Below are 12,776 nucleotides of genomic sequence, written 5' to 3' on the forward strand. Positions count from 1 at the left end.
AAAAATTATTTCATATATAATTTTAAAGCTTTTTTTTTTGGTCAGGGATCCAGGCCAAAAAGGCCCAGACCCAAAAACAGAAGCCCAGCCCAACAAAAAATCAACCCTGCACATAACAATTAGGGAAGAATTGGAGAAGCTTTTTGGCAAGAAAGAGGCCCAGACTAATCAACATGGAAATATGGCAATCAATAAGCACTTAGAGATGGAGACACGAATCGTTAAGCATGGCTCAGGTCAGTTGTGGAGCTACAGGGAAAAACAAAAAATGAAGAGAGTCATTACTGCAGCTGGTAGAACCATGATTCAACTCATGGAGAATGGGGAGGAATATTACGTCGAACTAGCTTAGGAGAAGCAAGACATGGATGAGGAGCTTGCTGCTGTGTCAGAGCAGAGGAATGACAATCAATGTGTGTTGGAGCTGGCTTTTGATATGGGGTTAGATCTGAACTCAAAGAAAAAGGGACATATGTAGACAAGGCGGAGGATGACAAACAGCTAAGAATGGAGAAACCAGGTAAGAAGCTTAAAGATGAAGCTGGAACAGTTATGGTTGAAGAGGCGGGCCTTATCATGCCCTACCAGCAGCCATGATTGTTGTTAGCTGGAACTGTCGGGGATGGCGGCCCCTTCGACAGTATCTGAACTAAGAAATATTTGTAAATCCCTCAAGCCGTCCGTTTTGTTCTTTATGGAAACTAAAGTTAGCAATCTTACTTATGTTAGGATTAGGAGAAAGTTAGGTTTGACAATATGTTTTGTGTGAAATTTCGGGAGTTGTCCAGGAGCTGTGTCTTTTTTGGAAAAGTAATATACATATTAATGTTTATGTTTGGTGTGAAAACTTTATTAAATCTCAGATCAGCACTGCTAATGATAGAGATTGGGAAGTATTACAAACACTGTGCCATCCTCTCCTTATGACATTACCATAATCAACATGGTCTGCCCAAAAAGCCTCAAATTTAAAGCATTTAGTCATAGATTTGTTTTGTTTTAGAGCCCAAATGTCGGGAAGGCCAGAGGCCGAATAATAAAAGAAAAAATGGATGCAAGTCTAAGCCCAAAAAGGTCCAAGCCCAAAAGAGTCCAAGCCCAGTAGAAAGTAAAAAAAAAAAGCAACAACACAACTGAGTTAACACTGTTCCGACTAAAAAAATAAGAGAGAGTACTAAAACTGGTGAAAGGACAAGTCCTGACAGGGAAAGGAGGGAGAGAGGCATATTCTGCTATTCTCTCTCTCACTCGTGTGTGTCTGAGAAGCCAGGCTTGTGAGAGAGAAATAGAGAATAGAGAATAGAGAGAAAAAAGAGTGGACTTTTGGTTTCTTTTCTTCCCCATTTGCTTTGTTTTTTGCGGTCAAATTAAATAAGAGAACCATTCTTAGTTGCTTGGATACTTGGATTGGACTCTCTCTCTCTCTCTCTCTCTCACTCTCATTTTTGCGCATTCAATTCAACCAACCAACCAACCAAACCAACCCATTCATCTCAGCTCCTCTTTCCTTCTTTCTTTCTTTCTTTCAGCTCCCGTCACCACTCTCCACACACTCTGCTCTCTCCTCTCCGGGTAATGTCTCCCTCCCTCTCTTAATCTTCCTTTCAATTTCACTATTTCTTTCCTTATTCAGAACAGGATTAATTAATTACTACGCATCTAATCTAATCTAAATTACTAAAGTCTTCACTTTGCTGCCTTTTACCAAACCAGATGGAATCTTTCTTCCTTAGTTGATTCCCACCTTACAATGTTAAATTTTACTGAAATCATTCAAAATTCATACATCAAACTTGGACCTTCATCTATTGAAATCTGGAATTCAGACTTCATAACTCCTTTTAACGCTTACAATATGTAGCAGCAGCAGCTAGCAGCTCTGCTATTTGACCTAGTTTAGAGTGATAATGATTTCAGATGTTTATAGTGAGTTTCTGTTTACTGTTTAGTGTAACACACATATAATAATCATAAGAATAATATAAATAGTAAATGATAAATAATAATCGCCGTCTCTTCTAATCTTGTCCTTAAGGACTATCTCCTCTCCTGTTTAATGTCAATTATCGTTGATTCATCAAAAAGGGACAAAATTTCAGCTCTACCCCACTCACCCCTTTGTTTTTCAACATATCTGATACACTTGATGGGGGAAAAAGCTATCTCATTTCCCCACCATCACAGGACTATTATTATTTCTATTTAATAGTGAATCTCAATCACACAGCCAATAATTTGGTCACTCCAATAATTTTAACTCATAACATAACATTTAGCTTTTTTTGCCAAAAAGCAAAAAACACATTACAATTTAACTTGACACAGGATTCTGGGAGCATTATTATCAATGATTTTGCAGCTAGCGTGTGGTGGCGAGTGACCAAGTTTCAATAGTTTATGAAAAACAAGTTATTTATCAACCCCACTAGCATATTGTGATATATGTATCTAGAATTTTTCCTCCTTTTCCATATGATAGCTGGTTTAATAGTATTTCTTATTTCTGATACCAGTGCACCCAAATTTATGCACTTGACAATAGGCTATTGAATATTTATTTGCTAATAGATTTCAATACATTCATGGAAGCAGTGACAGTTGTTCCCATGGTTTCCTCAGAAGAAACTGCAGATCACAATGTTCCTTATGCTATACCACTGCAGAGAGCAAGTCCTCATAGTGATATTACAGAATCACAAGGGATTCATGGAGCTGAAACCTCTTCGTCCAAGCAAAAGGAAGAAACAAGTATTCCTTCTGCTGTGGCTCAAAACAAAGTGAAGGATTCTGATGTTACTGCTTCTGCATTGCAATCAGATCGACAACGAAGCACACACATTGCAGCATCAGTTGAAAAACTTGTGCAGAGCCCTGATACACCTTTCCGTGAAAAACGTCATCCATCACAATCTGGTCATGACAGTCCCTCAATAATACGTGAAAGGGTATCAAAAGATGGGTATAACTGGCGAAAATATGGCCAGAAAAATGTTAAAGGGAATGAATTTATAAGGAGCTATTACAAGTGTACGCATCCGAACTGCCAGGCAAAGAAACAGCTAGAGCAGTCAAACGATGGCCAGATCACAGATTCCATTTGCATTGGTCAGCATAATCATCCTAGGCCTCAATCCAACATCACAAAGCCTGTTGGTCCTGTTCTTCCTGTTCTTGAAGAAGGACTAGACAAGCCCCGTGTTGCCAATGTAGAAGGTGAGACTTCGATTTATTTAGTGTTTTAGTCATTAATGTCCTTCCACAAAAAGGTTATTTATAAATATATTTATGGCGTCACAGTTGAAGACAAATCATTGAATGAGCATGCAAGTGTACCTCAACAGATGAAGTTTTCACACTCGCTTCAGATTACAAATGTTCCTGCAGCTGATCTGATGAAAGCTGCACATTCACAACTGACCACAGCAAATGACGAGGTTCACAACAATGACTATCCTGACTCAAAACGGCAGTACGTTATTTGACCATTGTGAAAAATGCTTGGCTTGTAATATGTGTGATAGCTAACCTTTTATTTTATCTGCCGATTTGTAATAGGAGGATAGACGATAGTAATATTGAAGTCAGTGTAGCTGACAAGTCAACTTGTGCGTCTCGTGTTGTCGTTCAAACTTCAAGTGAGGTTGATTTTGTAAATGATGGGTACCGTTGGCGCAAATATGGTCAGAAACTAGTTAAAGGAAATGCAAATCCCAGGTACAAGTTAGCTTTCATGTCTATGATGTAACTGTACATCCATTTTTACCTGTGTTGTTATAGGCATTTTGAAGTTTAGTTGAATATGGTAAATGCGTTTATAGCTATGGGCCAGCCTGAAAGGTGAAAGCTCATCACAATAAATTGATTGCAGTTGCTGTCTATTTCCTTTCTTGAAAGCAACAGAATCCGGTTATGGTAGTTCGTTTAATAGCTTTTCAAATTGTGTTCTACCTGCACTTTATGCTAGAACATGTTCAATTACAATTTTTTGCCAATAATCCTATTGTTCTGAATTGCTATGTTTGTGGATTCATGGCCAAGTTAATCTAGCTGCTTCGTCTTCTCCTTTGAGTATGTTCATAATGGTTAGACTTTTCATCTTTACTACCTGTTGGCCACAAATGTTTTTAACGCTTGTTTGATTTCTGTCTCTTCGATTCTGTTTGAACTTCGGAAGTATGCATGCATTCATCCAGTAGGTTTTAATTTAATGTGTTCTCCATTTTTCTCCACTTCACCAGAAGTTATTATCGATGCTCTAGTCCCGGATGCCCTGTCAAAAAGCATGTGGAAAGGGCCTCTCATGATTCAAAAGTTGTAATAACTACCTATGAGGGACAACATGATCATGAAATCCCGCCTGGAAGGACTGTCACTCATAATGCAGCTACAAATGCTCAAACAACAACCATTAATGGCAAGCCAGGAACCAATTCTGTATCAAATCCTGTTTCTACAGATACAAGAGGAAGCAGATCAAATGAGAAAGTAAATGGCAACTCAATTACTAAATCAGAGGCTGGTAAGAGTCCTGAAAGTAAATTAAATGGGCAACAACAACAAAAAAATGAAAATGCAGTTGCCAAACAGGATTATGTTGGTGCTAACATCACATGCCAATCAAATTCTGAAGATCCATGTCGATCAAAATCAAACGAACAGCCGAAAGATGACGTAGAAACTAAATCAGAAGGAAAGAACGGATCCCCTAATGTGGTTGTTGTTCATGATACTCCTGGTCAAGAAGGTCAACTCAAGAAGCAATCAGCATCTGATGCAGAAGCTGTCTAGAGCTAAATTTGCAGTGTTATTTTTGCAGCTAGTGACTGAAGCGAGTAGGCAATGACATAGGTTACACACAAATATTTATGGGAATATGTTTCCTATTTCTACTCTAACTTCTCCTTTCATATTTGGGTATTTGCAGACTGACTAAATATGCAAATAATGATTCTTACCGGATTAGATATCAATTATCATCACTTGTATACTATTTTGTTAGTAAAATAAGGAAACTGTACATTTTCATATACATGTATAAAACGTTCTATGCTTGTAATATACTCCTCAGAAGTAATTCTTGTTTTGTGCTTTCTTATTGCCCTTTCTTTCTTAATGTAAGTAGTGGTTTGTACAATGACTTGCAGAATTGTGGCCTTTGGATAAAACAATGATTCTGTGCTGCTTCTCTTATGTATTGTTCAAGTACATGATAAACCACATTGTTCATATTAATAGAGGAAAATAAATAATCATTGGAAGTGGTATAGAATTGTTTATAAAAAATTTATCATGCGCACACTAAAAATCAGTTATCAAATTAATCACTACATATTTTAGTATATTCACATATTTTGTTTGATATATTTTTAATGTGTATTTATACTCCAATATATATTTTATACAGCGACTAATTTAATAACTGGTTTTTGGTTTTTGGTTTAATTGGAACAACATTCATGCTAGCTTTTTTTAACAGTGTCATATATGCATCTTCCGAATTCTGTCACTAGTATTCTTTTGTCAAAGTCAACCGAAACAAGTCAAGTTCCAGCTAGTCAACTTGTTCCATCACTAGAAGTAACATCAGTACAACCCCTTAAGTACGCACACCAATTGTAATTCTATCTTATGAACAACAGGAACATAAAAAGTTAATCAGATTTCAAGTAAATCATTGTTGTGATGGGAGATAAGGAGAATAGAAAAGATTATGAAAAGGAAGATCAATATTGCTGATAAGAAAATGCTATAGCAACATTTCTTGTTAAAATTCTTGAACAAAGAAAGTGCAGATTCAGATTGGATTCAAGTATACCCTTTTCCCATTTAGCTTCTACAACCTAATGGAACTAGAATAAGAACAGAATAAGAACAAGAACAAGAACAAGGAGGTTCTGCTTTGTCCTCCCCCAACACACAATTCCCAGTTCTCATTTCCATGCACAAGAGGCAACCAAATCTCTATTCATCCAACCAAGATACAATGCTCCATCTCTCTCTTCAAGCCTATATCTATCACTGTAGTTATCAAGCAGTTTCTTGATGGTACCATTCACCAATGAACTCAAAGGGTAAGGACTGAAACCAGCCATTGCAAACCTTGACCTCCATTTCCCAAGCACTTCATGTCTTTCCACTCTCTCAACCCCTTCACATGCTATGATGTTAACCAAATCCCTTGCCAAGCAATGCTGCTCCACATTGATCCTCTCTTTATGTTCCCTCGGAAGAGTCACGTCTATCGACTCGAACATGGCTGTGTAGTAGTCCATAGTTTCGAGGAAACGTGGAAAGAATGCAGCTGTGTTGGTGTTGGATTCCTGCTCCACCAATGTCACCACTTTCGGGGATAGGCTCTTGACCAGCCTCAAGAGCCTATCCCTATGATTCAGGGTGCTGACACTTTCATCTGGCATGTGATGTAGCATGAATGCAAAATTCACAGCTAATGCCTCGCCCGGTCGAACACCAAGATTATGCAGCTGAACATCACAACCAGATATAGCTGCAGCATGAAATTCAAATGGCACTTTAAAATGCTCTGCAAGCTTGGACAACCTCTTTCCCACAATGTGCAGCCCACCACCGCGCGCATAAGCCGATGTTGAATCATCAATACCTGTAATTCGGATGTGTGGTGGTCCTCCAGGCCTAGCTGCAAAAGCTTGAATCAAAGTGATCCACTGGCTCCCTTGAGAAATTTGAAAATCAATTATGTGAACTCTGTCTTCATCCTTCATAGCTTCTGCGATTGCTCCATTCGCAGACATGTATCCGAATTTGAAGTAGGGGCAAACCTCATAGAGTATGTGCATATAGGAGAGGAGCTCAGCACTTTCTGGTTCCTTGCATCTCAAGGCTCTGTAGATTGAACTCCCGGAGGAAGACAGCCGTGCAACTAGGCCTTCCAACATGTATGCTCCCAACCTTTGAATCGGTTCGCCAGATACAGACACCATCTGCCTCAGTTCATCCATCAACCTTTGTGCCATTAGCAGATCATTCTCTGCAATTGCTTTCGCACACACGACGAGTACATGCTTTAAGTTCTTGCAAGAAATTGCCACCATTGTTTGTCTCCAGCTGTCCATCTCGGATGACATGAAATCAGTTGCATCCTTGAATGAACTGTCATAACTATCAAGATTATCACAATCAGGACCAAACATCACACTCTCCAACTCTCTCAGCTTGTGCTTGAAGGTACTTAAATCGTCAGTTATGCACGAACCACTCATAGGAGATCCATAGTTATTGTCAGGTGGATATGACTGAGATTGAGAATCTTGAAGAGAAACCGGGCTACCATTTGGTGAGAAACTAACAGTTGAAGGAGAATTGTAAACATTAAAACTGCCGGTTGCAGATGATGACTCCAATGTGCAGTAAATTTCAGAAGAACTTTGATTAGAGAATCTGCTTCCAATACCATGGCCTCCATCATTGTAATACTGATGATGATTCAGAGCTTGATATTGCGGCATGCAGTATGCCTCAACCTGCTGCATTGGTTGATAGTACATACTTGAACTTCTATGATGCTCTGATGCCTGCATTCCAGAATTGATAACAGACTAGCTTCAGTTTGCCACTTCTAGAAGGTTATACTTCGAGAGTAATCGAATTTCCTTTCGCAGAATCAATTGTATTTAGTCCTGGAATTGATTAAGGATAAGTCTTCCAAGAGGAGGTAAACCACATAATTTACATAACCTGTTGTCTGCATTGAACAAGCAGAACAATTCACAGCATCAGTGCTATCTTTCGAATTTCATTCAACATCAATGCATAGAAAGAGACAGAAAATCCACAGCTGAAATTGAAATATTCATCCTTTTGGAAAAGATTAGTCAATTTTGTTCTTCAACTACCGTGTATTACCAGCAACTTGACTCTCTTACCAAGTCAATCACTTGTCTTTTCCTAAGTTTTTTCCTTCTCTTTCTTAATAACAGATAAAGAATTAAATGGAATCAATCTGTGAAAGTTTCAAAGAAACTGCAAAAATTAAACCAATTGTGCAAATGATTGGTTTTCCTTGGCCAGAAAAAGAAAATAAAAAAGATATAGGAAATATTAAGTTATTTCCAGAATTAAGCAAAGATAAGAGACAAATAGAAAGGAAATGGGAATAACAAAGGTAATCATATAAACCTCTCCTATAACAGTACTCAAATGCAATATCATTGAAAAATTTGACCAGTAAATAATAGATTCAATACAAAATGCATGTTAAAACTCAAATCCAAACACCTCATTGCATGAACTGGTGAAGAAAAAAGCTAAATACAAGAACACAGACACTTACATTTCAGTAAATGCCAAAAATTTAGAACTTAGAAAATCCACAAGCAAGAATAATGAACTTAACATACTCTAAATGAGGGAAACAAACTGTTTTAATTGTTGAACATTAAACCAGTTTGTTTGTTTGTTTGTTTCTTACCTTGCTTTGAAGAAATTCCAAGGTTGGAAAACCAGAGTGGAGTAGAATCTCAAAGCATAGGCTCAAGAGAGAGAAAGAAGACTATTTCCTATTACAATGAAGAAAAAAAGGCTTAGGAATTTAGCAGTGGCAATATAAAAATAATGTATGGGAAATTGCCCATCCATTTTTATAGAAACTACATATCAACCATTTGCTCCATAGATATCATGCTCATCTGGCAAATTTGTTTCACTGTTATGACCAAAATACCCCTTCTTAATAATGGTGTAACTTTGGTCAAATACATACATTAATGCAGCTTTACATTTCTGTGACTCATGTGTCACAATCATGAGCAGATTCATGTCAATTTCCCTTAATTATTTTTCAGTCCTATTTTTCTTATCTATTGTTACAGCCCTTATGGTTATGGACCCTTCTAGTTATTTAATTTCTCCATGTATAAGACAAACATACTGTTAGAGTTGCAAGTGTGAGGAGTGTTGAAGTTAGTCCCACATCAAAGAAAATAAAAAAGAGTGAGGAGTTTATAAGATGAGAAATTCATTAACATGACACCGTAAGATTTTGAGTTGGATGTACAAACCTTAGTTAAGGAGTATTTTGTAGTAACACAAGTGCTAAAAGGATTGCTTTAATCATGATGCCAATTTTAGTGACTAAAGATGTCATAATCTTATATGCAAGATTATGTGTTTTAATAATTAAATGTATATTGTTTTGTGTAAAAACATGTGTGATGTAAGTGTGTAACTCTAGTTTTATTTAAGTCTTAATCTTCATTTGAAAGCTGACTAGGAAATTGCTTTGTCATTTGACCCCTAACCATTGATAAATTTAAAATTTGAGTGTATATAATAACAATTATATGTATGCACCACACTTTATCTACCTCTAAATTGGCCTTTTGTGATTAAAGAAAAAGAATGTATCTAACATGAATAAGTTTTGCCAAATTTTACTAATACTAGAAGGTCAGAAACATGCAATCTATGAATGAATTAAAATACCTTAACCGTGTTTAGTAATAATTTTTAAATTAGGGTAAAGTATATTTTTTGTCCCTAAAATTTGACAAAAGTTTTAAAAATATTCCCAAGTTTTATTTTATTTCAATTTTGTCCCAAAAGTTTTTGATTTGTATCAAATATATCTCTGACAGCTAATTTTTCAAAAAATTTAAGACCGATTCAACAACAATTTCATAAAAACAACCCCTCAACACAAGTAAATCAAGCATAATTTTCATGTATTATTGTTAGATTGGTCCTAAATTTTTTGAAAATTTAGCTGTCGAAAATATATTTGATGCAAATCGAAAATTTTTGAGACAAAATTGAAATAAAATAAAATTTATGAGTATTTTTAAAATTTTTGCCAAATTTTAGGAACAAAAAATATACTTTATTCTTTAAATTATTATTATTCGACCACTCTCTTATATCTCGTTTATTGTATAATATACATGTATCTTATTTTTACTGCAAATAACATAAGTCTAATTAAAATTTTTACACATATTTACATCTAAGATATGGCTTAAAAAAAATTGACTTATCTTATTTATATTGTAAACAAAATAAATAATACGATACGAATTGATAAATACTATCTAAATTACATATTTAAATAAATAAAACATTTAATTTATTTATTTGGGAAAAAAAATCCTGTACAAAAGGTTGTGATTGAATTTATGAAAAGGTGGGGTGTTGTAATCTGAGATAATGACCCACACGCTTGAATTGGGTTCAGTTGAGTTGAGTTAGATCTTAGAAGAGAGAGAACCTTATATATATATATACTATGACGTAGGAACTAGGAAGTAGTGTCTTACACTTCAGCTAACATCAACATGCACTTGAACATTTTTTTATTCTAAATTATATTGTAATTCTAGTTAATAATCTTTATGATAAACTTGCATATTTATTTTATTATGTTATATTGTTCGTTATCTGGGGTTTTCGGGTATCTGATAGGTCGGGTGACGGTGAAGGGATGAGATGGCGAGACCCTGAAGTAACTCGGAGCGGACCTTTGGTTCAGGGTCGAAGGTCGACGGGAGCGGTGGTAGAACGAACGAGGGGGAATGGCCACCTGCAAGGATACTCCGACGATCAAGTCAGTGTCCATACGAGAGGATAGTCAAATTGGATAAGATTATGTGTACCTTAGAGGGAGTGTTGACCTCTCCCCTTATATACTGTGATGGGCGGACCCAAAAATGATCTAACCTACTGGTCAGAATGCTTATGAGTTGTCCCTGTCTATGTGGGAAGAGTTGGTCGTCCTGAACTCCGGATCGAAACTTCGGATGTGACCCCGAAAAAACCGACCCGACCAGGTTACTGGGTGTAGTGTGTTGGATTGCACAAGTGGCGAAGCCGGATGTCGACTGGGTCGGATATTGAAAATCGACCCGTTAAATTTTCCTGATGGAGAATAGTTTAAGCCTGGATCAAAAGTGGTACCCCAACCCAGCGGCTAATTGGACTGGACTTGCTCCGTAACATATATCATACACTATTTTGCTTTTGGCACTTATTCTCTTTTCATAATCCATTGAACTTATCTCAAAAATATCATGTATATGTTAGCACATCTTCTCTAATATAATTACGTGCAAAATGTCTTATCCTAATCCACTCAAGTAATTATGATGTAGTCCATGGAAAGTTACTAACTAACATTATTGGAGAGTGCACATTCCTAGCTACATGAAATCTTTCTTAATAATTTCGTCTTTTACTTATCACAAAAAGATTGGTAGATAACACATGAAGGTAGGTAAAGTGTTATTAGTAATAAACAATCCGTGATAATTATGTTTCAACCATTTTCTTAATAATTGTTTTTACGTTAATGCCAAACATAGTAGATTTGCCATAATACAATTTTGATTAATCATTTAATCCTATAAAATTTTAGAAACAACTTTTTTTTATATATATATACATAATATATACATTCTAGAATAGGAATAAAAAAATATTAACTTTTTGAAAGAAAGAATAAACAAACGCATTGTTTTTCTGAATAACTGACTTTGAATCCACGTTTTTACACTATTATTATAATCTCACACTTAAAATAAACTGACCGTTTTTAAAGAAAACAAATATAAATTAAACTAAAATATAAAAGACAAATTAAAGCAAAGATCAACTCATGACTATGGTTTTTTATTATTGCTACTTGGCCTTACTACCACTATTATTATTATTATTATTTATTTAGGTCCACCATATATCACAACTTTATACGCGTGCTCTTATGAGATTGCTATATTATCATGTTCTTATTGAATCAAATTTTGAAAGATATCCATTGCACAAAAGCCTAATATATTATTTCTCTATTAAAAAAAAAAACTTAAAATTAAAGATTAAAAAACATTGAAGGGTTTGCTATGTTATAATTTAAACTATTACACGTCCATTATTGAAAATCATTTCCCTCCTATTGATGTGATTTAGCAAGTAATTTTACCCCTTAAATATGCTTTGTGGAATCAAATATAACAAAGAACCATAAACTAAAGGGGAAAAAGGGGGGAATCTTGTTAATACTTTGTCCTCTTAAAACTCCCAAGTGAGTGTACATAATGGCCCACACTTCTTATCTTCAATATACCCTTTAGGCCTTTATTTTATTCGCCAGTTGCTCCAATTTGGAGTCGTGTTTAGGGGTGTTCGTGGTGCGGTTTGGATCGATTTTGAGTCAAAAATTCATTTGATTCAAAAATTAATTTTATTTGCGGTGTAGTTTGGATTGGATGATTTAAAAAAAAAATCGATTCAATTTCAAGCAGTTTGGATTGAATTGGATTTATAATTTTGTAAATTAAAAAAATTAAATACATATAACAAGTCTTAATATCAAATTTTAAATAATCAATAATGACATAACAAGTCTTAACAATATTTTAAAAAGTCAACGATAAATAACAATAGAAATAAAATTATAGACTAGTTAAAATAAATAAATAAATAAATAACATTTTGAACATAAAATATTTATTAAATAATAATAATACATGAATAATAGAAAAATGTATAACAAATTGAACATGTTATAAGTATAATTGTAAATATAATAATAAAATAATAATATTATAGCAATTTGTACGGTTTGGATTGGATTGGATTCGATCGGTTATGAAGTAGATTCGAAATCTGATCCAATCTAGCGGTTTGCAAAAAATAGAATCCAATCAAATCCGAATTAGTGCGGTATTAATCGGTTTTCGGTTTGGATTGAATTGGATGAGCGGTTTAATTTGAATTAGGTTTAGATTTGAACACCCCTAATTATGTTTATTCCG

At 35.2% G+C, this 12,776-nt stretch overlaps 2 protein-coding genes across 5 annotated transcripts; one reads left to right on the top strand and one right to left on the bottom strand.

Annotated features, from left to right (window-relative positions):
- Positions 71-5,134, top strand: LOC107609293 (WRKY transcription factor 1). Of its 3 annotated transcripts, none has more exons than XM_021106829.1 (5): positions 71-520; positions 2,593-3,213; positions 3,298-3,469; positions 3,556-3,714; positions 4,239-5,134. In XM_021106829.1, the coding sequence occupies exons 1-5, from the start codon at positions 508-510 to the stop codon at positions 4,786-4,788; spliced, it is 1,515 nt and encodes a 504-aa protein (XP_020962488.1). In that variant the 5' UTR covers positions 71-507; the 3' UTR covers positions 4,789-5,134. The 3 variants fall into 3 exon arrangements, with proteins under 3 accessions (XP_020962488.1, XP_016166668.1, XP_016166669.1); XM_016311182.2 differs by lacking the exon at positions 71-520 and adding an exon at positions 1,186-1,572 and having other exon boundaries at positions 2,569-3,213; XM_016311183.2 differs by lacking the exon at positions 71-520 and adding an exon at positions 1,187-1,572.
- Positions 5,697-8,600, bottom strand: LOC107609223 (scarecrow-like transcription factor PAT1). 2 transcript variants are annotated; one of them, XM_021106828.1, is made up of 2 exons: positions 8,447-8,600; positions 5,697-7,655 (listed from the first exon to the last, which is right to left on the bottom strand). In XM_021106828.1, the coding sequence occupies exon 2, from the start codon at positions 7,554-7,556 to the stop codon at positions 5,931-5,933; it is 1,626 nt and encodes a 541-aa protein (XP_020962487.1). In that variant the 5' UTR covers positions 7,557-7,655; positions 8,447-8,600; the 3' UTR covers positions 5,697-5,930. The 2 variants fall into 2 exon arrangements, with proteins under 2 accessions (XP_020962487.1, XP_016166585.1); XM_016311099.2 differs by having other exon boundaries at positions 5,697-7,720; positions 8,447-8,597.

This window comes from Arachis ipaensis, chromosome B07 (assembly GCF_000816755.2).
Source record: "Arachis ipaensis cultivar K30076 chromosome B07, Araip1.1, whole genome shotgun sequence".
Taxonomy (NCBI): domain Eukaryota; kingdom Viridiplantae; phylum Streptophyta; class Magnoliopsida; order Fabales; family Fabaceae; genus Arachis; species Arachis ipaensis.

Excerpts from the sequence above, each read along its gene's own strand:
- LOC107609293 (XM_021106829.1), top strand. Across the intron at positions 3,214-3,297 it reads CCGTGTTGCCAATGTAGAAG|TTGAAGACAAATCATTGAAT; the intron begins GTGAGACTTCGA and ends ATGGCGTCACAG. Across the intron at positions 3,470-3,555 it reads TATCCTGACTCAAAACGGCA|GAGGATAGACGATAGTAATA; the intron begins GTACGTTATTTG and ends GATTTGTAATAG.
- LOC107609223 (XM_021106828.1), bottom strand. The coding sequence starts at position 7,556 with ATGCAGGCATCAGAGCATCATAGAAGTTCAAGTATGTACTATCAACCA.